Below are 24,135 nucleotides of genomic sequence, written 5' to 3'. Positions count from 1 at the left end.
TGGAGGGATGCGGGCTCTACAGAATGATCAGAGAACCAAAACAACAGTCTTGATCTCAATCCGCCAACTTAAATCAAATATTCTCAGAACACATTCAATTTATGCAAGTTTTTTTAATCCAAAATTTTTTTCCCTCATAAATATTTCAGAATAGCTTTAGGTAGTACAAAACTGCCAAAACTTCATGTTGAAAGCCTAGCAATTTAACATTTTTCTCTCAATGTCATAAAATTATGTGGATAGAGGAGATTTTATACAGTGAGATATTTGCAAGACTTGAAACCTTTTGGTTCTAAATGCTCAGTGTGTAAGATTGAAATTCTATCTCAGCCACTTTCTGGCTTAAGAGGAGACACAAACCAAAGCTGGCTAGGAGTGTCGTCTGGACACTTTTTACTTTTTTTTTTTAAGTCTTAAAAGAACAGCATGTCCTGACTCCGTCCGAGTTAAGCTTCTCGTGAACATTGCTTTGGTGTGACGTATTCACGTGCTGATTTCTGTACCACCTGAATCAACGGCTCAGAGAGCAGTGTTCTCTTCAGGCCATTACTGTCTGCAAGAGACGATTCTAGATGGCCCAGGAGACATCTCACGATCCTTAGAAGAAAGGACCCAGTGACCTGCAGGGAACTGATTCAGCTGGCTAGTGCAGAGCATTCGATGTTTGGGGGTTGCAGCCCACAATGAGAGAGACTTTTACACCGTGGCCCGTTGCTCACACACATACATAACTTTATGAGTACACATCTGTATGTGCCCACATATATGATTACGTATGTACACACATCATTCACAAACACGCGACTACTGAAACCGCAGTTCCTTAGAACAGTACTTACCCATGCTCTGTGCAAGGACGTCTGATTAGTTTCTACTCTATTGGATTTCCTTAATTTTCTAGAAATGCCAACCAGGACCCACATAATGGACGTCATAACCCATTCACGGGGTGCACCTTACATTCCAAAAAGCACACCTTTGGGCAAATTGAAGAGGAGAGCAACACCTTGGCGGACCTGTATAGAGACCTGGACGCGGTCTCCACTGTTTTGCGCTCACGTCTGCGGTTGTGGTTGTGAGTTTCCAACCAGCGGCCAGGGCCACACTTTGCAAACCTCTGTGTTGGCGTGATTGTGGAGACTAAATCCAGAGTGAAAGTGCTCTTTCCGTTGATGTTGCTGGTTGAAGTGCTTCCTGTAGGAACTGCCCCGCCCCACCTACACACACCAGGAGCATGTCATTTCTGACGGGCATAAATGTGGTGGCTTTGTGTCATGTTAGCAATCCCACATACCTTTTCTAAACAAAAGCCACCAAGTAGAGATATTTCCGCCTTACTTAACCTCAAATGCAAACAAAATCTGACATCTTAGAGTGCAGGGGAGCAATTACCCCAAAGGAAATTTCCAGTCTTTTTTAATTTTAAATTTTTTAGTGACAGAGGTAGACAGCATGAGCAGGGGAGGGGCACAGAGAGACAGAGACATGGAATTGGAAGCAGGCTCCAGATTCTGAGCTGTCACCACAGAGCCTGACGTGGGGCTTGAACCCACAAACCGCGAGATCATGACCTGAGCCAAAGTCAGACGTTTAACCAGCTGAGCCACCCAGGTGCCCCTGGAAATTTCCAGTCCTAAGTGTATGCTCCTGATTGGGTTTCACTAAAGAATTTACCATTCTTTGGCAAAGAAACAAAACTGCTGTTTCTCTAAGTGTTCATTGGCGAGATTAACCGTACACTATAATAACAAGAAAATGCAATTACTATACATGCAAAACAACTACTTTTATGATGATTAAAATGTAACTATCCATTTAAAACTTCTTTTTGCCTTTAACATGATCACTTTGAAATCATTTTCAAGTAATACTTATCAATCATATTTAAGCCCTTTCCTATCAGAAAGTAAATCTTGTTTGTTAACAGTAAACGATTTAGCAGACTTTAATTTTACAGGCTACTCTGCAGAAGGTAGTTTCATTTGATATATTTGAAATTTTGATTTGAGATATTCCCACGTGATTTATATTTATGTTATATTTGCATAAAATGGAAAGAAAAGTGAATTTTTTTTGACATTTTAATTTTTATTAGAATGTACTGGAAAAAAAGCAGTAGGCTCAGCACACAAAGACCCAGGTTTGAGATCAGTCTCGGTCAAGGAATAGTGAAATTTAGAGGGATGAGTCTTGCATTCCCTGCTACTTAATACCGAAGTAATTGCAAAAAAGTCCCCCAACCCCGGAAAGCCTCAGTTTTCCAGTCTGTGAAAAGGAGATGATATTGCTTGCCTTTCCTGCTTCACAAAGTTGCTGTGAAGATCAGAGGAGAATTAATGTGAAAAAGGTTTTATAAACCATAAAGCATTATATTCTATTTTTAAATCACTTTCTTTCACAGTTCTAGAAAGGAAATAGTTTCTACCAAGAGGCCCATTTTAATTTTAGTGGCGGTTCAATATATCAATCTTGACCTTTAGCCTTTAAAATAAATTAAAAACCATTTCAGAGTCAAGAGATGCGCCTTGACCTATAGAGACAATGAATACGGTGATAGAATTATTCTTTTTCCTTCTGCCTCATTAGCATGTAATGGAATGACTGGTTGATATTTACATTAAGAGAAAGTCCTAATTGTCCACGTACGTGCTGCTCTATCTGGGCCTCTGTGCGCGCGTGCATAAATGCGTGTATAAATCCCATGTCCAGGGAGCCTTTCTCTAGCCCCGTGTGGCTCCACACCTCTTCTCAGGTCACTGCGTTTCAAACTGTGGTCACCTTTTTGACATTATCAACCACTCCCGAGAGGACCATGTGCTCCAGCCAGCCTTGATTACTCGGACCCGCAGCATCCGTGAGTGGCCTGGATTTTACTGCAGAGTTTATAGCGGGAAAAGCTGAGGGTTAGCGTCACGCTCTCCAGAGCACAGTCATGCGAAGCCTCTTTGCACATCCTTGCTCTCCTGTCCGCTCATTCTTTCCACAGGTGAGGTGAACACTGACCTCCGTCTTCCCAGATCCCCACCTTCTGTAAATCTCTCGGCCCCTGAGGCTGGGAGCAAGCCTGCAAAACAAGGGGCCATCCTGTAATAATAATATGATACTCTCTACTGTAACAGGAAGGGCCCATCTATAGTGTAGTATCCGGAGGAACTGTAAATACCAATTATAAATAATAATGGGGAATTATAAATAACATAAAATGATTTTTTTCTTGATTTCAATTTTATCTTTATAAGTATTTATGAAATATCTTTATACGTATTCACTCCTTAGGGGGAAAAGTAGATACTGATCCCGTCTATGAGCTTGGGGAAAGAGGATGCACACAGAATGTGTCCTGGACACCCAGACGCCATGCGACCCTCTTCCCTCTCCCATTCTCTCTCCTAAGGGCGTGCGTGGGTCTCTCCTCCCAAGTCCTTTTTGGGGACACTGATTCTCGGCTGGTTGTGGCACAAGCCTCAAGGTGTCCCTGGCCGGTCAGAGACTCTCCACCTGCCCCTGATTCCAGCAAGGCGACAGCAGCACTGCAGCAACAGGAAACGAGTTTGCAGCCTGGGCTTGAGGCCGCATGTTTATCATGCTGTGTATCTGTCCCCCCGCCACGTGACAGGTGTCCTCCTGAGAGGGTTTGCTGTATTTTTGTAGGAGCTCCACTGAGTTGTGTTGTTGTTTTAACTCTCCTGGGTATGAAATACAGCACCTCGCTGACCTCTTCTGAATTTCTGATGCTGATTCCTGAGAAATGAAGAACAGATTTCCTTCTCTGGTGCACACGGCCTCACATTTTGCACACTTGCTGTACTCTCCCTTGCCTTACAGTGTCCACGCTTGTCTTTCCTTCTTGAATCTACCACACAGGCAGTAAAACCTGCCTGTTGACATGTGGTCATGTTTTTATCACAGTTGTGATCATGCCACTTTCTATACCAGAAGCAAAGTGGTGGGTATAATCTCTAACTGGCACTCCAGACTTACCGTGGAGAGCCGTTTGTCCGAGTGGAGGAACCCAATTACACCGTTCCCTGGGATTCTGTCTTTGAGAATCCAACATTGGCTTGGGGAAGCTGGGCGTTACACACGTATTCACTTTAATTCCCCAATTCCGAACTGGTGACACAATCCCAAATAATGTTTTTATAGGAGCTAGCGTCTCTTCTCTCTTCACCCAAATTCAGCTTCACGGCCAGCAGAACTCACGGAGGCCCCTGCCACTGTCTGATGAAGTCTGGGTTCTCAGAATAGGCTTCCTTGGAAGTTACTGTCTCGGCAAGTCGCCCCAAGCGGCTTTGGTTTGTCACACTGTGCTGCACAGTACCTTGTCACATGACCCAACGGAGCGAGGTCTTCGTATCTCCCGGCTAGCGTGTGGTCAGAAAGCTCGCTGGCATGTGAGGGTGGGAAGCTCCCATTACCTGAGCTCTCTCCCTGGGACGTGGCCCCGCAGTCCGTCTCCGGTGGCATCTGACGCTTTGAGACCACGTGACTCCCAGGGCTGGAGAGCCGCTGGCTCAGCTTTCTCGCTTCTGCACCAGAAGCCTGCCCCCCTCTGATACGTCAGCAGCCCGTCTACACTCGGTGCACAGTCCTCTTCTCCTGTTTCTGAAAGCGTGTCTGCAGTAGAGCGGGACCAGAGTCTCCTGTCCTTGGCTGAGCGCCACCCCCAGAGGATATCCCCAGTTCTTGCTGGAGTCCTGTGTCAGCGGGTGAAGCTGGAGGGTCTTAAATCGTCCCTCGTATGTTGGTGAGGGTCTTCTGTGTCTTCCAGATTGTTTTAGGAAGTCATGTCCCCAGACTGGCCACCTGGGACGGTCGTTTCTTCCCTGCTCTTTCCCACAGGGAGCTTCTTGGCCTCACTCACCCCACTGATCTCACCTAATGGTCAGAAGGCCTGTCTTTCCAGGCTGGACGTCTCTTCTCGGACGGAACTCCCCGCCACTTGATCTCAGGAGAGTTGCCATCGCCTTTTATCTGATCATGAGGCAGCGGTCCAGGGTCACCTGGTCTTAGGTGGTTACAGAGAGGCGAGGCCCGCTACTGGTGACTCGCTTCCGGGATGGCTGTTCACTCAGAGCTACCCCTGGGCACCGTTCGAACCTTTGTTCAGAGAACTGACTTTTCAGAAAACAACCTCCTGTATAATCATAGTCTAAAGCTTACCTGGCTTACGGAAGAAATGGAAAGTGTTTGTTTCTAATGCCCACTTTTTTTTTTTTTATTTTTTAAAATTTATTTTTGAGAGACAGAGTGAGCAAGGGAGGGGCAGAGAGAGAGGGAGACACAGAATCTGAGGCAGACTCCAAGCTCTGAGCTAGCTGTCAGCACAGAGCCTGATGCGGGACTCGAACCCACGAATGTAAGATCATGACCTGAGCTGGAGCCAGATGCTTAACCGACTGAGCCCCGCAGGCGCCCCTCTAATGCCCACTCTCTAAGATAATAACAACCTCCAATCCTTTTAGTCCTAAAGAAATTAGAATTACTCATTAATAAACGCAGACAGGGTTTCTCCAGCAGTATTGCAGATACATTTCTGATCATATTCACCTTTCATCTAAATGTGTAAAACCACATGACACAGGTCATTTTATTTTTATTTAGTAGACCGAAATCCAGCCTTGAATTTTCCACATGCAAGCTTGAAAGGAAATGCAGGCATTTTAGCAAATTAGAGTTTTGAGCAAATTCTTCATAGAAATGATCTAACATCACACGAGGGTTCGGCTTTTCAGCTGTTTGTTTTTTAAGTATGTGTTCTCTTTGAAAACAAGAACACTTATTGATGCCCTTTTAAAAATGCAATACTGAGGTCCTTTATAGTTTTGTAATTTAACATTTTAGTAAAATGTTTGGTTACTCATTACATTTACACTGCTCTTTCTGTAATGTCTCTTTTCTCACTTGTACAATATCACCTTCTTCAGTTTATTTCCAAGTATGCCGGTAAACTCTACGAACAGAACATTCCACCTGCAGGGAGAATGCTTTAGAAGCCAGGTTACTTAATTTTGTGTTCTAAAAAAAAATTAACAGTGAAACAAATTGTATTGCAGCATCTTATGAAGTATCATATCTATTTAAAAATATGTTTTCTGTAATTTCTAACCTAACTTTTCTGTCAGTGTTCTGTTTTATTAACTCTCAGGAGGAAGAACCAGTAACTTGTGGAAATAGCATAAAATAACATTAAAGCGATTAAATTCCCAAGTTGTTTGGAAGAAAATTAGATTTAATGTTGATATAATTGAGGCTGGACATTCTGCGGATAAAGTTCCACCAGAAAGAAGTTGCAAAGTTGATGGGGGAAAAAAGACTTTGCTGTGGACATTTCCATCCATTGTTTTTGTAGGGTTGGGGGGACAATTTCAAAGTGTCAGTAATTTCCATAGCCGCTGTAAACTATGAGTACGTTTACACTGGAAAGCACTAAATATTTTTTATAGCTGCTTATACTGAATTGTTGATTTGATCAGGTGGTAGAAATAAAAGTAATGCAGTCAATTTTTCTTTCTCACCTAATGTGATTTTTAAAAAAATTTAACTGCAGTTGATATTGGTGGTATAACCCAGTAACTAAATACCGAGTAAGGTGTTCAGAACCTGAATGTACAGTATATGCTTTGCGGCTAGGAGCTGAGGGATGGAGACCTTGGAGTATGAAGTTATCAGGAGCGCATCTCGTTTATTATTGGCACCTGCTACTTAATTAAGGTGTTCTCATTGCTCATGGTATGCTAAGATTACAGGGAATAAAACTGTTTCTGTCTCTTTTCTTTGTTGACTCTGAATTATTTTCTTTCTGTGTTCCATTTCTGCTGTCATTTCTAGTAGCTCTGCCTCACCACCACTTTCTAAAATATAATGTAGGGGCCATGATTACATCTTAGTGTCTATTCATACTAATGACCTTCCATGTCCAAATTTCAATAAGAAGTTAAAAGAGGAATGGATAGATTTAGTAGCTTTTGAACATTAATGAAGGTGTCTTTGTACATTTGCATTAAAACACTAATGCATGTTAAACATAAAATCTGCAGTGTAATTTTTCTTTTGCGACAAAATAGAGCAAATATTAAATACCGTTTAGAAAGTGGTGACGCTCCCACCTCTTGACCTCTGAAGGTCAAGACCGTTTTCTCATAAATAGAAACTAGAATCCCCTGGGGTTCCTCCTCTCCAGGCCTTCATTCTGATTATGATTACAGCATGTTCAAAAAAAGGTTTACTTTTGTGATTGGGCTTCTTATTAGTGTGCATATTTTTATTTTATTCTGGGGGTGGCGGGATGATGGGGGAAATACACATTTAGTTGAGAGCTGTTCATTAGCCACCACTGAAGGAGAAATTGAACTTGAGAGAATCTATCAAAAATGCTCTGGTGAGCCTTTTACCACTATCTTGTCTTGAGCCCTTTTTTTAATGACATCTATTATCAGATTGAAATGGCGATTGAGACGCTGCAAAAGTCTGACGGTCTGTCTACTCACAGAAGCTCTCTTCTCAACAGCCATGTAAGTTGCCTCTTCTTCATGTAAACTAATCTCTTGCTTGTTCCGCATGTGTTGCTTGCGTCTAAATGCTTGTTTTATTTATTTACTTATTTATTTTGCTTCTTAGCCTTCCTTTCTCAGCCCCTTATGATCTCTGTATCACTTAATGGCTCTTTTGTACAGTGGGATATCTAAAAATAATAGAGCCCCCAAGACACTGCTTTACTAGGCTTTTGTACTGTTCTGGTACAGATATAACACTTCCAAGTTAATAACAAGCTGCCATTTACATGTGGAAATGAATTGATGGGGGATTTAAATACTTAAAGTGTTCCAGTTTTATATTAATTTACCTCGAAACAAAGGCTTGTAATCTGCCTCTCTGCGTCTAAAGCAGAGATACGGTCGTGTCTACTTGTACAACCAGTAACATTAAGTGGAAAAAGATGATCCATGCCAAACCCAACGGTAAACTGTCTGAAAATGATTTATTTACCGGTAAGACCATAGAAGGTGGGCAGGAAACAGCGACCTAGATGAGCGCAGGTCCTAAGACCTACAGAGAAATGAACCTGGGCCAGGAGAAGAAGTGAGAGTCTAGATAAGCCATACATTGCTAGTAATTGATATTAAACAGGATTATTGTTACTGCGCCTTGAAGCCTTTAACTGTTATCAGAATCATCCGTCACTTTGACACTGGTAAGTCTGACAAGAGCAGTGACAGTTTTGTGAAACTGTAAATGTTTTTCAGATTTCAACTTTGGAGGAACTGATGGAAATGCCAAATGAAAATTAATTTTTGTTTTTGTATTTCTGAATATATGGGGGAAAGTAAATAGGCCTATGACTTCGATCTGTTTTACACAAATCTGTTAAATTAAATCAATGTGCAATACTACAGTAAGAGAGTCTTCCCTCCTAACCAATAATGTATTCTCAACTTTAGAGATAACGTATTATGATTTTAAAATCCTTCCCCATATTTTGTGACTGAAAAGTCTCAAAATTGGATCACCCAACTGAAACAAAATATTGTTATTTTTCACTAACCCTGAAGCCTTTAACTCACAGAAAATGTTTTCGCTATGCTTTTTTCAATAATTGACTCTCCAAACGTTTAAATTTTATATTCCAACATCACATTAAGTACTGTCCTTGTGTTTTACACATTTTTTAGATGCCTATTCTTTTTCAAAAGGGGAAGTATCATGGCAAATAAAAACAGGTTAGCCAGTTCGGAGAATGCCTGCCATTTTGGTGAACAGTATGGTTTGTAAATTTCAAAGCAATATATAGTTTGGCCTTTCTTTGTGAAACCATTTAAGGAATGTGATCCCCCCCATCTGATTTGTATGCGGTATGTCACTCTCCTGTGTATTTCATTCGGTGTAGCCCTGCTGTGTTAGCCTGCCTCTGCAGTTGTGTATAAAGGCTGAGGGACTGTGTGCTTTCAGGGGATGGTAATGACTAACTGGTGTTTGTGTTTTCAAAATGGCACGTAAAAATATCGTTCACTTTTAGTCAAAAATGTAAAGGGACTGAAGAAGAAGAAGAAGAACACCCAGAGTTTTCAGTTACCTTTTTTGAACTATCAGACTTCTGAGAAGCTGTGTTTCATTCTTAAATTCATACTTTGTTTTCACTTGAATCATATAGTTTAGTAAAATATGCGACATGCTGTTTTTACTTGAATGACCTGTATTTATCAGTATTTCATGACCAGTAATGTAGGTATAAAAACACGGGGTGTTTTTGTACATTTTTGTGGATTTGTTTGAAACTTTTCAGGGGTTTTTTTGAAACTACCATTCCCTTGTAACCCATGAAATAACATTTAATGTTAATGAATGTGTGAATGTAGCTTCACAAACAACAAATAAATGTTTGCGACTCTGTGGCTTCATATTTTTTATCACACAGCACAGTGACTCTTCCATAGTATTTCAAAACTGCCAGAGACATTTCAGTATATACTGTGGGCATAGATGTTGCTCATGCAGTGATATAATCTTTCCCTAGAGATCCTGATTCATTTTTATTACACCTCTGAGGTAGTTAAATTCACCTGAAGCACCCATACCGTCAAGTCTTTCGAGATGCAAACGATTGTGCAGACGGTATAGAAACAGTAAAGAAAAGATCACGTTTCTGCCGACCGATCAGGCAGGTTTCTCCCTGGACACATAGCAGAACCCTGTTGTTTTTCTGTTCTTGCAAAGCTAGTGATGCTCCTAATGCTTGTTAGATTGATCCAAAAGCTGGAGTAAGCTCCTGCCTGTGTTCTTTCTAGTTGATCACCACCTGCCAAGGGCATTTTAAATTCTGTTAAATTAATTGGTGATGTTCAGTTGCAAAGAAAAATTTTAGTGGAAACGTTTCTTTAAAATATGTTGTTCATATTTTAAATGTCAGTAAAATCTATGTTTATCCCTTATCCCTCACTGTATAGGACATTATATGGAATTTTTTTAAGTGGACACAAATCCAACTTTGTGATGACAGTTCCCTGATTTACCAGTTTCTGCAGAGGATTGATTTCATGAGGCATAACATTAGAAGATGGGATCAATAATTTGTGTCCCATATTTAATAGTTTTTTTTCTTTAATTTTTTTTAATGCTTATTTTTAAAAGAGAGACAAGTGCATGAGCAGGGGAGGCACAGAGAGAGAGGGAGACACAATACGAAGCATCCTGATTTTGGGGCTCAAACTCACAAGCCATGAGATCATGACCTGAGCCGAAGTTGGACGCTTAACCGACTGAGCCCACCAGGGGCCCCTACTAGTTCCCAAAGAGGCATCTTCGTCATGGTTTTTGAGCTGAAAGTCTACTCTTGTATTGTATTTTGGAATATGGAATCGAACGAGTTTCCTATTTTCCCTTTTGACAGATGGTTTACAGTAATTCAGTCAGACCAAATAACCTCCTGTCGGTAGAACCAGACTCGATCACCTTGTTTTTCACCTTTCTACGCATTAGAAGATGGAGTGGAGCAGAAAGGGGTGTTGAATTTTTGTGTCTCTTTTTCAGCGTATTCTTAACAGTACTTAGGACTGCTGGTCTGTTTTTACCATTATCTTGCAATTATCCTCCAGCTTGAAATGCATGTATAACTTCTCAATTTCATACCCCGTTAGCGCCCCACTAAACTGAATATGGTTACACCAAGTGCCAGGTTTTTTTCTATCACTGTCAATATTGACATAGATTGTTAATATTCACATAATGGCAATTATTTCAGTAGTAACACCATTTAGGCAGATAGTCCGTATATATACGTCAACGAGTTAAAGTCCCAAGAGAATAAGGACTTTATACATTTTGTCCACTCATGCATCCACGGTGCCTAGAGCAGTGCCTGGTACGTGGGAGAAGTTCCCTCAGTATCTGTTAAATGGATGAACACAAGAAACAATAGAAGGGACCAGATCTTATCTTACCTTCCATGTTCTAAGTACCTTTGCCAAGCGTGTGTGCATTTATTTGGGGACCCGTGCATGCATAGCTTTATGATGGGGCATGCTTTGGTGGGTCGCTGTGTGAACACAGTTGGTGTAAAGCGGACTTGTCCCTGCACAGCACGTGAGGGGAAGAATGCACGATCTCTCTATCATTTCCCCGTGGGCAGCCTTCAGTTTAGGGGTAGACAGCCTTTTCCCCTCTCAAATAATATAATCCTGCAAACCCCTCCATCACTCATCTCCTTGTCTCTTAGAATGGTACTTTTGATTTAGCTTTATGGAATTCACTCTATTCGTATCATAATTTCTGTTTAAGTATTTTTGTTTCTAAATCTTTTTTATGTGAAGACGCCATGGGGGTAAATGATGTATATAGTCTGCCCAAGATGAACTAGGGTGTCACTGCAGACTTCTGTTTATTTTATTCTCCTTCTAAATTGTAATTAATATAAATTGGCATTTAGTGATTATTTTGTATCCAATGTGAGATATTTTAGATTGTGAATGTGAATGCAGAAGTGTTCTTAAATTAATTGTTCCCAGTTCCCACATAATGTTCTAGAGCTTGTGCATTTTTTTAAAATTCCACTTAGAGTTTATAAAAAGCAAGAGGCATTTATTTTATATACTTTTTATAATCTAGGAAATAGTTGTTTTATGATTTTTGCTGGGTTTAGCTACTGAAATTATTCAGCTTGAAGCAAACCCTAGTTTTATACCCACTTTCCTTCAACTTTGCTATATTGTAAATATAAGTTATGACAGAAATAATACCTGTCAAAATGCATATCATCAGTGAACTGAACTTAAAATGGATCCTAATGGATAATAATCCATCTGGGAAAAAATGCCAAATGTTACATTTAGATGTTAATTGGGGAATGCAATGTGTATTTTTTTTATTTGTCAATCAGTATTTCCCTTTGGGAAAAATAGAAACTGTTCATCTTCCTTAATCTATCCTGATTAATACAGATTAAATGCAAAGGTTGACAGATGCCATTATCGTGGCTTCCACTCCTACGTGAATTTATGTTGGTTCATTAGTAGAATAATCAAGTTTTAAAGATAAAGGTTAAAAGTTCCTATGGCATTTTATGGGCTTTTCAAACCATAAGTGTAAAGAGATATTTTACAACATTTTATAAAAGAGTAAAAAAAATGTAATAGTTTCATTCTAAATTACTAAGTGTTAAGGGTCTGGAATTTTAGTGTCCAAATGCATTCTATTAAAGACAAAACCCAAGCAAACTGTATCTCATAACAGGCATTAACTTCTCTTGGGCAACGCGAGAAGCCTACGAGTTTGGGTTACACTTAACAGCCAACTTGCTCGTACAAGAAAATTAATCCCTTCTTATCCTGTGTTTCAGACTCAAATATCTGATTCACAGTTTGATCACTGTGTCAAAACTTGAAGGTGAAATCCTGGCATGTAGAATGCACCTTAGAATCCCTTGATAAATCTCAAAATCTTATCTGGTGGCTTCAATTTCCACTTCCATCTCGAGCTTCTGGGCGCCCTTCCCTAGGGTGGCAGGGCTGTCCCCAGGCTCCCTGGCCGCAGCAGGGGCCACCTGCTCCCTTCGGGGCTTTTTACCTCCACGCCACCTCCTCCTGCTCTTCCCAGATGGTCTCCAGCCTTCCGGCAGCCTCCTGCGGATGTGAGGCAGGGAACTCTGCGACCAAGTGGTGGTCGTCAGCACGCCCACTCACGAGGAGGCTTTCAGACCAACTAGTCGTTATTTAGTGTGTATAAGTGTGTGTGTGTGTGTGTGTGTGTGTGTGTGTGAGAGAGAGAGATACATTATATACATATGTAAATATGTATCCACACAAATGTATGCATAGACACACACACACACACACACACACACACACACATTACAAGGGAACTCAGAGTTTTGAAAAACTGGTTTGGAAATGAAGAGGAGTGGGTAAGCCTGTGAAACGAGACAAAAACGGAAGTTTGCAAAGCGGTCAGTCCAGGTTTTTGACTCGCTGAGCGTTTCTCCGAGGAGCACCTAGCCAATCCAGTAAAAACTTCATTTTCCCTAAATTGTTCTTTCGGGGTGGGAGTAATATTATTTAGGCTTCTGAGTATTTCAAGCCCACTTTTGCTAGAATCATCTATTTCTGTGAAAAGTTTTCTTTGACGAAGCATTGTCACATTAACTCTTCTATATATGTAAACATACCTTTGGACTCTAAATATTTTATGTTGAACTTTAGTATTTGCAGTCCTTTTCATTCTGATGAAAGCACCTTAAGACCATACCCTTCAAATATTTTATTGTTAGATTTGTTTTTTCAGATTCTATCTACACGACAGTTATCTGCATCATGAGACACTAGTAAACTCTCATTCTTTCATTTCTGCCTTTACTTTTCAGTTATGAAATACTGCAAGAAAACTAGCAAATAGTTAAGACAGTTTACAGAAATTTTCTATTGTAGCTCATTAATTAAACAAATTGTTTTTATTCGCTTTATATCTTTATTGGCTTCCTGTATAGATGTATATGCTATTTATTCATAAAGGAAGGAATATTTGACTTCTAGTATTTTTTTTTGCCACAAAATCATACTGTTTTGGCTTTGACGATATGCACTATTGTATGAGGAAGTGTAGATGATATAGACAAGCAAAGCTTTGGCATTTTTAACTTACACATGTTATATGTGCCATGCTTGTGGGTGTGGGTACTTGATTAGCTTGTTTTTTGTCGGGTGCCCGGCTAGCTCAGTCGGTAGAGCATGAGACTTAAAATATTTGTTTTCCACAAAATTAAATTTAGAGTTCAGATATGTTTGCCTTTCTCAGCATTGGTTTTGGTGTTTCCTTTCTATTCCTTCATCTCCAGAAAGTGAATTTCTCGAAGACTATTCATTTCTTTGTTTTATATTTCTATAATCTTTACATATTTCGAATTCCAGTAGAAGGCTCTGTCTAAATGCACACAAAACCAGAGTTAGCTCTCTGATGCAATGTGGCTTCCTAAACCTTCTCCCAACACCAGTCAAGTGAGGTAACAGTGCTTTCAGAGTCCTGTCATCTTACTGAGGCGCGGATGAACTCTCTGAGGAGGGTTTGTATTGCTATATTTCATGCCTCATCAACCCCCATTGTGTTCATAACCCCCAAATCTTAAAATTTAAGAAGAATCGCAAGAGACATCTTGACCCACCGTTGTAGGCAGAATGCTAATCTGACCCATAATAACTGGATTTCCCAAGCTTTTTGCCCCTTCTCTTTTATACCAAATGAATATGTGTAAGTGAACTTATTCTATGTGTCATTTAGAACACTTAGAAGTCGTTGCCTCTGGAAAACTTCTCTACTGACAGGTTACACATGATTCATCTCTAAAGAATTCTTTTTGACCTTTAATTTTTTGTCTTATGTAAATGAACGTTTATTTTGTGTAACCTTTTGAAAAGGGAGGGTTGTATACATTACAGAGGCAACAGGTATGTTTAAATGTACATTATGCATAATTGGTTCGCAGAGAACTTCAGTCTCCCTGACGAGGAACGTGAACTTTATTTTTAAAAGTGCTCTGCTCGGTCTTGTAGGCTCAGTGGCCATATTTTCTAAGCCAACATCAGTATGAGTTTAACAACATAATTTTAATTAAACATAAGCATCATGTAGGAATATTTGAAATTAAAATGGTTCTGGACAATTCCTTTGTCATAGTCAAAGGTAGTAATTCTGAAAAGTTTTTAATATGAGGAGTCTGAACTTCCAGGTTTTGAGTTTGTTCACAAATCTTAAAATAAGCAAGCAAAACAGACAAATGTTTTAATGTATTTTGAGTGTCCATATTATCTTTTTTTGGAATATGATCATAATTCTTGAGGACGAGGTGAGATCACATTCATTTCTGCATCACTAGGTGCCTAGCACATTGCCTGGTTCATAATTGACGCACAATAAAGAAATTCTTGGGCTTCCGTAACTTCTATTTAATTAAATTGTATGTAAAATATCATTTCTTTATCACATCTCTTATATATGGTATGGAAATTTTATTGAGACAAGTACTGTGAAGTATTTGTTGCTTTTTGGAAACAGTAACTAGTGTGCACGTAGTCAGAAGATGTGTGTTGGGAGCCAGGTTGTGCTCTGAGACAGTTGACCTTGAGAGAATCATTTAAGTGTTTGTTCAGTTCTCCTTTTGTAAATAAACAAATGGATGAGTTAATAACTTAATTTTCCTAATGTTGAAATTTAATAGAATACACCTAGTTTATGCTTTCTAAAATATTTTTGCGCTTTCTGTACTTTAAAGAAGTACACATAGGACAATACAGACCTTTAAAATGTAAACAATAGACTGAGAAAATGTTGCTTTACCAGCTACCATTGTAATGTATCTTCCAAAATTATGGGAAAAAACCAAAACCAGAGCATTCAGGTGGAAAAACTCAAATGACTGTAATAAATGATTTTTTTATTACATAATTTTTTTAAAAGATCAATAGTTTCTTTCCTTCTGGGAAGAAATGGCTAAATTTTTTTTTCCTCCTTTCTGCTTGCAGAATTTTACCCAGTAGATAATAGAGTTGTGGTATTGACCTGTTTGAGTAAATTAGATAAATAAATTAAAATTCTAGGGAAGTGAATAGAAACTTAATACAAAAACTCATACAAGGCATCCTGCTGTTCATACCATACCAACACTAGAGACATATTATGTGCCAGCCTGCCAGGCTTGGTAACATGTCTTGTTCTGTACCAATTACAAATTTTATATATGACTGGTTAAAGGGATCATTTGAATTCCCCGAAGAGGTGTTTGTCTACAAAATTGCAATCAATACAGGAAAAATAGTATTTTTTTTTACTTGCGCTTGACTAAAGGAACAGACATGGTCCAAGGTCCTAAATTATATTGAGCCCTTCACGTTTCTGAGAGTTTTCAAGGTCAGATCACACCAGCCTTTGAATTACAACAGTTTACCTACCCTGTGACAAGGTTTGATGAATCCAAGTCCTGTAGTTGAATGTAGTAGATGAACTAAGTCGCTGAGTACAGAACCTAAGTTCTCTACATTGCGCCCATGGGCTCTGGTAGACATTCTGGTAAATTCTGTGGTTTCTCTGTGTTTACCCTGTCTTATTCACACCAGCTCCAGTGGCTGTTGGACAACTACGAGACCGCGGAGGGAGTGAGCCTTCCTAGAAGCACGCTGTACAACCACTACCTACGACACTGCCAGGAACACAAGCTGGACCCAGTCAATGCTGCTTCTTTTGGAAAACTAATAAGGTCAATTTTTATGGGGCTACGAACCAGGAGATTGGGAACTAGGTTAGTACGAACAACTAAGATCCTAAATGAATCCCTCTTTTTCAAACCAAAGCAGTTCAGGATATTGTTGGAGCAAAAGAGCTTGATTACAGATAACATATAAAGAAAAAAATAAGGAAATGGCTCAGTTTATACAGTCTCTTGAGAAAAGGGGAAAGGTCATTAATCAGTGAATACCGCCAAACTGGGATGATGCACTGTCTTAAACACCAGCTGCCCAAAGCTGGGGGAAGAACGGCCTCTCATGTCATACAGAAATCAGCAAGCCAAACTGTTAATGTAAGGTTTACACATGGTGCCTTAAAAATTAGTGTATATCACTATTTTCTCTTTTTAAAAATAATCGTACTAGAGGTGGTAAGTGACATAGTAAATGGAAAACTATGTATCTCTTGACTCTTGCAAAATTATATTGAAATGTCTTTATAAATAACTCTTCTCTTTGAATAGAGTAAGAAATTAAAGCTGAGTTTTTCATTTCATTTTTGGAGATCAATTAAAATCACTTGTCGAACTTAAAAAAATTGGGGTGTTTGAAGCCCTCAGTAATGACACGTTTCTGTTTAACCTCTTATTAGCCTTTTTTAGGCTTGAGTGTGCAACCATCCATGTATAGAAGTTACAAGACAGTGTATTTCTATAGCATGGAAGCCAGTAGAAGACTCTTCTTTCCTCGTTTCCTTCCTTCGGAAAGAGCTAGGAGTGTTCTTCCTAATCAAAACATGATGAAAATAGTGGCTGGAACTGTAGAGCTTCATTTTTTTGCCCTTCTATAGTTTTTGCAAATTATCATAACATGAATATTTTAAGAAGCTGGGCAGAAGGATATGGATGTTTTTGATTTCCTAAAGCCTATAGAAATCCATAATAAAAAGTATAAAAATAAAGTTTCCACGCCATATAACATTAGATTTTCTTTCTTTAATTCGTTTTAAGTCACAGCCTCATGATAGTCTAGTAAAGACTATTTAATATTTTTAATAGAATAAAGAGATCCTTACTAATTGACTTCACTGTAAATTTATGCTACGCAAAAGGGAGAGTGTCAATTTTGTGTCTTTTACGAGGTCTCTGTATCCTAAGCGTGAGTTATTTCATCCTTTTGCATTTCAGGTGATTGTGCAGCTTTCAGATTGCTGGAGGTTCCACTTGCTCATAAATAATGTTGTCTTCTACCTATACTTGAAAAGATAATATATTTTAAACTGGAGAATATGATTGTCTATTCAGGCTAAAGGAACTAAAGCTTTCAGTCCCTTGAACAAAGCTCTTTGTTTTTCTCCTATTTCTTTTCCCAGAACCACAAAAATCATTATTTGGGGATCTAACCTCCTATCCGCTAGCGGGAGGCTCAGGCTCAGTAGTTATGCATACCATGCCAATATTTTGAGACTCTGGGCTTTATTCAACATTCTAATAGCAGTATTGTTGTGCTCCTTTTGTTGCTGAAAGGGATTTCAATGGGTCCTATTTTGAGGCTCCATTCAAACCTTGAAACACATCTTTAAAATAGAAAGGGCCAAAATTGGGGTTGTTTGGGTTTATGAATGAGTAGAATCCATACTCCATAAGTACATTTTGCAATATCACAGCTTTTACTTTCTGGTGTTCTTTTTTGCCCCCTCACTATGTAACAATTGTGTCTCCCGTTCCTTTTAAAATTATATGTGGTGTTTGCAGTGAGAGATGGAAAGTAGAGCCTTAGAAAAATAAGGAGAAAAGAAATCCAGTGGGGAAAGTTTAAACGAATGCTATGTTATGAAGACAGTAGAACTCAAATGTAGAGACAGTGACGATGGTGACGGTAAAGCACCAAGGATTCATTCTTCCAGGAGAACTGGTTTAGCGTTCATTTACTCCTCCTAACCCAGGGAACAGAAAGAAAATAAGTATAAATCATGAGGCAGCACTGAACTTTTTCTTGAGGTTTTAGAGCTAGGTAAAAATAAACAAATAAATAAAGTCACCACGTTTCTAAGCAAAGGCAAATCAAAAGGTGTCTTTTGTTCACATCCATCTACAAATTAAGTTTAAGCAAAGAAGACCATGGGACATGCTGATACCCCCCAACCGTCTCCCCACTGACCCAACGAAAATGCTGATTTGCAGGAAACAGGGAGGAAACTAGACACTTCATCTATTTCAGTCTTCAAGGGAGACCCCATTTTACTCCATAGCTGTCATTGGCTACGTCCCCTGGGGACTGTCGCCTGCTTCCCCACCTCCCCCCCCCTCTTCCACTTACCCTACTCCTGTTTATAAGGGAGAACACTAGTAATTGAGTTTTTTGTTTTCATTTTTTTGCTCTATTTTGCAGTGACTTCTGGAGACAAGATCTATCTCTGCAAGGGGAATGCATTTAAGTTTCCATACATTCTACTTTGCCGAAACTACATAGATATTCAGATGCCCCACTCTTTTAAACTAGCAATATTATTTATATAATAAGATTGTAATGTCTTCGAATATGTGGGCTTCATCTAATCTATGTTCTTTAATCTTGGAAGTCAAACTCTGTTCTATTTTTATATAAAATATTTAATCCACGCTCTTCTTGCATTTCTTTTTTGTAAATGAAAGAAAAAAATGGAAAACGCAGCTGATGCCTTGCTATATATAGACCTGTGAAAAACTATTTTCCCTTTGCAAAAATTTACATATTTAAAATGTTATTTTTGCAAGAATTTGCAAATTTCATTCAGAGCAAAACTTTGTCATCTCTAATAACAAACATGGTCTTTCTCATGAAGATGGGAAAATTGTGACAATTTTTATCCAGGTGGAAATTTGCCATTTTCACAGAGAAACTTCCCCATGTCTGTTGTGACACATCTTATTCAGCCTGCAAAGTAATATGAATTCATTAAAACAGAGACTAATAAAATATGTTTTAAAATCAGTGGATTAAATGCTTGCTTCCTTTTAGGTTTCAGAATAATACATGACAGACCTTCCCACAGCATTCTGTATCAAGGAAGGTACCTTCCCCATCCCTGCAGTAACAGACATTGTAAGCATGTAGAACTCACCCAAGACAGTAGAATTCGATTTCTTTTCTTCGTTTTGTGTAACCACTTTATAATAAATTCCCATCTTGCGTGTAGCCCTTTGTCCTGTTAATGAATTTTGGTTGGCCAGGCATGTTTTCTACCTTTACCCCTTCTAAATTAAATCTAGACTGTAAACTTGAAAATCAAGTTAAAATGGAATAAGTGGCCTATTGTACTAATATTTCAGTTTATAGGGAAAGATTTTTCACAGGGTCTTGCGCCGGTGGATTCGGAATCTTATTTTGATTGTTCCAAGTGTAGCTGCCACGAAAATACACAGGTAATCCAGAACAGGCAGGTCATAAATCCGTAACACGAATAACGAATATGCTGCTTTTAGCCGAGTCGTTCCAAGTGTGAAGTTAAACGGACATCCTGTCTGATGAACATTGGGTTGCCTGACTTTCTGTGTCTCTAATGTTTGCTGTTCTTTTATGAAGAGGAAACTCCAAATACCATTACTACGGGATCCGCGTCAAGCCAGACTCCCCTCTCAACCGCCTGCAAGAAGACATGCAGTACATGGCGATGAGGCAGCAGCCCATGCAGCAGAAGCAAAGGTAGGCGCCGGGGTCCCGCTCGCCCGTCGGAGCCACGCCCCCTTTGGTGTTCCGTCTCCTTTCTGTTCTGAACAACAGGGCAGATGTCCCTAAGTGTGCACGAATGCGGCTCTGGCCGCCTGCTTTTCCACGTGGACCGTCCTCAAATACGATTTAGTAGGTTTTCATTCATCCTGTCTGTGTTCCAAGTGTTTTAAAATCACTTCTTTAAGTTTGGCCTCTCTGGCCCCTTTTTACGTTAAGTGTGAGTTTCCAACCTATTCAGCCAACGAAACCAAACCCCAAACGTAAGGAGTGAACCCAAGCAAACATCACCTGGAGAAACTTGGTTCATCGTTGGTGAGTGAGTTCCCCGCTTGCTGTCTTGCATCTCCCTCGGCCATTCTTTTTGGCATAACATGAGTACTGGCTAAACGTTGAGGACTTCTTACATTTTCTTGGACTCCAACTTTCATAGATGAAGAATTGTAGATATTAGAGCTGGGAGAGATCGCCAGCATTCGTGGATGGATGGGTGGGTGCGTAGATGGGTGGTGGTGGTGGGGTGAATGGATGGGTGGATGGAGGAAGGTGTAGGTAGATGTATGGATGAATGGGATCCTAGATCTTCGAACTGAAAAAAATCCCTCTGTCTCGTCTGGCCCCTCAGCCCTGTGACAATCAAAGCCTTCATAGCTCTGTTTTTCATTTCAGTCCCGCAGAGGCTAAATGATTTGCAGAAGCTCATAATACTGTTACATAGCCAAGGGCCTTCTAGTCTCATGTGGCTTATATCAGTTTAGGATAAATAAAATGAAAAATCTCTCCCTTTTTACCAGTATAGCTCAGCCATAATAGTAGTTACCATTTCTCTTTAAAAAAATTTTTTTTATTAAAAATTTTTTTTCAACGTTTATTTTTGAGAGACAGAGAGAAGTAGAGCATGAGCAGGGAAGGAGCAGAGAGAGGGAGACACAGAATCTGAAGCAGGCTCCAGGCTCTGAGCCGTCAGCACAGAGCCTTACATGGGGGTTGAACTCACGAACTGTGAGATCATGACCGAAGCCAAAGTCGAACGCTTAACTGATTGAGTGAGCCACCTAGGTGCCGCATAATTTTTCTTTTCAATTGAGCATGAAGAGTTAGGTAGGAGAAAAGAGGGCTGAACGCTGGTAGTCAGATGACTCACTTTGTTGATCTGGGGTGGTTGGCCAGATCCCCTGCACACCCACACCAGCTTAGCCGGAAGCATTAGCTCCAAGTCACTGCTGGAGGAACAGTGTATCACACAATGGTCCGTCCCTCCTTTAGTCAGCAAGCATTGATTGCGTCTCTACTACCTGCTAGACCCTATGTACCCAGGGAGGCCACAGGCTCTGACTTTGAGGAATTAAGAAATTAGAAGAGAAGGCACGTGAAACATTTTTCTTAAGTAATGCAGTCTGTAAAGTGCTGATCCAGGAATTAATGGCATACAGAGGAATTTGAAGGAAACCCTGAGAGAGGAGGATTGAGAAGTGTCCTAGGCAAAGTGCTATTTGAGAAGAATGTGGGTAAATGAAGGGTACAGTCCAGGACATCCTTGGTAAGTACTATGTGATTTGGGGAGGCTCGCATGGCACGGGCAGAACTCGGGAGATTGGCTCAGCACAAGAGGAGATTTAAAACGTACTTTGGGGGGGCACGTGGGTGACTCAGTCGGTTGAGCATCTGACTTCGGCTCAGGTCATGATCTCACAGTTCAGGAGTTCAAGCCCCGCATCAGGCTCTGTGCTGACAGCTCAGAGCCTGGAGCGTGCTTCAGATTCTGTGTCTCCCTCGTTCTCTGCCCCTTCCCTGCTCATGCTGTCTCTCTCTATCTCTCAAATGAATAAACATTAAAATATTTTTTAAAAATAAATAAATAAATAAAACGTACTTTGGATCATTTGTTGGAGGACTTGGTTGTATACGAATCTAGTAAGTCTGTGGTTGGTGTATAACGTATCTTGGAAGCTGTGTAAGGCTTTGGAGCAGAATAATGAAACTTCTAGATTTTTTTTCTAGAGGGGTAACTTTTTTATTTTGGGTAAGACATATTTAATGGGAGCAGGCCAGAGGTAAAGATGCTTGTTAAGTAGTTTAACACAATCATAATTTCTGGTGCGAGTGTCCCAGACTGAAGATTCAGGTCAAGATTGGCCATTAAATAAAGGTTATCTCAAGGTTTTTAGCTTTTTAATTCACAGTTTCGCAACCTTATTTTTTAAATTGCTGATTTCTGGTTTTTGAGGTATAGTCTGTGAAATATATTAAAAGAGCTCAGAAAAATACAATAAAATAAATCATAGAACAGTCCCTTATATGGAGATGGAGTTTGTGTGAATTGTAATGAATTGTTATTTTCTTGGGTTGTAATTATTTTGTGCACCTGTTAGTGACTGCGTACACAGCCTTTACTTTCTGGTGCGTTCTCTCTACTCATACCTCATGCACAGTGCAGCTGATGCTGAGATCGAGACCAAAAAAAAAAAAAAAGTTTAATTCAAAACTAACATATTCCAACTTTAACGTGAACAAGCACTTGATAAATTGCATGTAAGACAGCTGGATTTAACCTGCGAAGAATCCCAGCAAGTTCTCAACAAAATGGTAGCCTTCAAGAGACATTGTTTGTAGAAAACCCGGGTTAGGGTAGCAGCTCCTGGGACTCACAAAGATCTCCTTATGAAACACATGCCAGAGCCCTAAAGGTTAATAAGCCATGAAAAGCCTGCCATCTTCATCTAATTGTAATTGCTTTTAGACCTAGACATAATGTGGATGTATATATAAAATCCTCAGTGATATTAACAAATCATACCAACTTTAGTTTCTTGCGGTGTTTGCTCTCTTGTGGCATAGGATGTTAGAGAAGCAAAGAAATATAGCTGACCCTTGAGCAACATGGGGGTTAGGGGCGCTGACCCCCGCGCAGTCCAAAATCCGGGTATAACTTCTGACTCCTGGAAAAAACTTAATAATAGCCTACTAATAATAGACCAGTTGACCAGAAGCCTTACTGGTCACATATTCAGTCAGTTAATGCATATTTTGTATGTTATATGTATTAATTTGTGTATACTTACAGTAAAATAATAGAAAAAAGAAAATGTTATTAAGAAACTTAGAAGGAAAATACATTTACAGCACTGTGGTTATCGACAAAATGTTAAATGCATGAGGATCTGCACAGTTCAAACCCGTGTTGCTTAAGGGCCAACTGTACTGAAGTTTCCTTTGTTTTTATTTAAAAAAAAATTTTTATGTTTAGTTTTGAGACAGAGAGAGACAGAGCATGAGCAGGGGAGGGACAGAGAGAGAGGAAGACACAGAATCTGAAGCAGGCTCCAGGCTCTGAGCTGTCAGCACAGAGCCCGACACGGGGCTCAAACCCATGAACTACGAGATCATGACCTGAGCTGAAGTCAGACGCTTAACTGTCTGAGCCACCCAGGCGCCCCTGTTTGTTTTTCATGATACACTTCCTGGATTGTGTACAGTTGCTCTTGGGATGATGTCCTGCTAACTGATTGCAGTTGGTCTTATCAACCTCACAGCCCCCTCGTTGGGACCAGCAGGACAGCGGCAGGTTTCTGTTTTCTCTCCAAGGGATTCTACCGACTGGCCACACTCGCAGGCCTTCAGTGAAGCCACTTTTCCCGTTGTTCAGAAACACTAGCACTGAGGCCACCTTTCTCTACCTAAGTCTGGATGTGAGGGTTAAGAGTATCTGTTGAAAGACCATGGAAGAAGAAAGCATTGTATCATTTGTTTTATGGCTTATAAAACTCAAATGATTCTATCGAATATATTAAATTTTACAGAAGAGCCTGCCATTCTTGTGAAAATTCAAGTGACATGTGAAAGGTTTAGAATATTTTATGGCAGCCCTTGTGTTTAATATTTTAGAATATTCAGAGGGGCTAAGCACCTCAAGCATTAGGATATGCATTCACATGCGCACAGCTTCCATAGTATAAATTTGCATGTCTTATGTGTTCATATGGGATGAAAATGAGTACATGCAGTGATCATTTTATCAATGAGGAGTGAAAGTCAAGTTGGAAGGCAATTTGAACGTTCTGTTAAGGCTGAAAGCATAGTGGTTGTAGAAGTACTCATGATTATTGTTCTGCGTAACTTTCTAATTTTTAGAACCCTTTTACATATGGCGTCTCATTTGAAGATTTGCCAGGGGAGGAGGAGAAATTGTCACTTGTCCACAAGTCCGATTCCCAGCAGTCCCACC

The 24,135-nt window shown here is 39.8% G+C and overlaps 1 protein-coding gene across 6 annotated transcripts in view; it reads left to right on the top strand.

Moving 5' to 3' along the window:
• Positions 1 to 24,135, top strand: part of RFX3 (regulatory factor X3) — a 261,029-nt gene that overhangs the window by 169,400 nt on the left and 67,494 nt on the right. For 4 of the 6 annotated variants that reach the window (XR_003901718.1, XR_003901719.1, XM_029919467.1 and 1 more), the window contains exons 5-7: positions 7,440 to 7,514; positions 16,095 to 16,276; positions 19,767 to 19,886. Coding sequence is in view for 4 of the 6 variants with exons in the window: in XM_029919467.1 (XP_029775327.1) it covers positions 7,440 to 7,514; positions 16,095 to 16,276; positions 19,767 to 19,886 (377 nt within the window). In the remaining 2 variants the exon portion in view is untranslated. The remainder of the gene's footprint in view (positions 1 to 7,439; positions 7,515 to 16,094; positions 16,277 to 19,766; positions 19,887 to 24,135) is intronic. The other 2 variants (XM_029919468.1, XM_029919469.1) reach the window with 2 other exon arrangements.

The sequence above is a fragment of the Suricata suricatta genome, chromosome 13 (assembly GCF_006229205.1).
Source record: "Suricata suricatta isolate VVHF042 chromosome 13, meerkat_22Aug2017_6uvM2_HiC, whole genome shotgun sequence".
In the NCBI taxonomy this organism is placed as follows: domain Eukaryota; kingdom Metazoa; phylum Chordata; class Mammalia; order Carnivora; family Herpestidae; genus Suricata; species Suricata suricatta.
The sequence above is the reverse complement of the archived record's forward strand: the minus strand, read 5'-3'. Positions and strand labels throughout refer to the sequence as shown.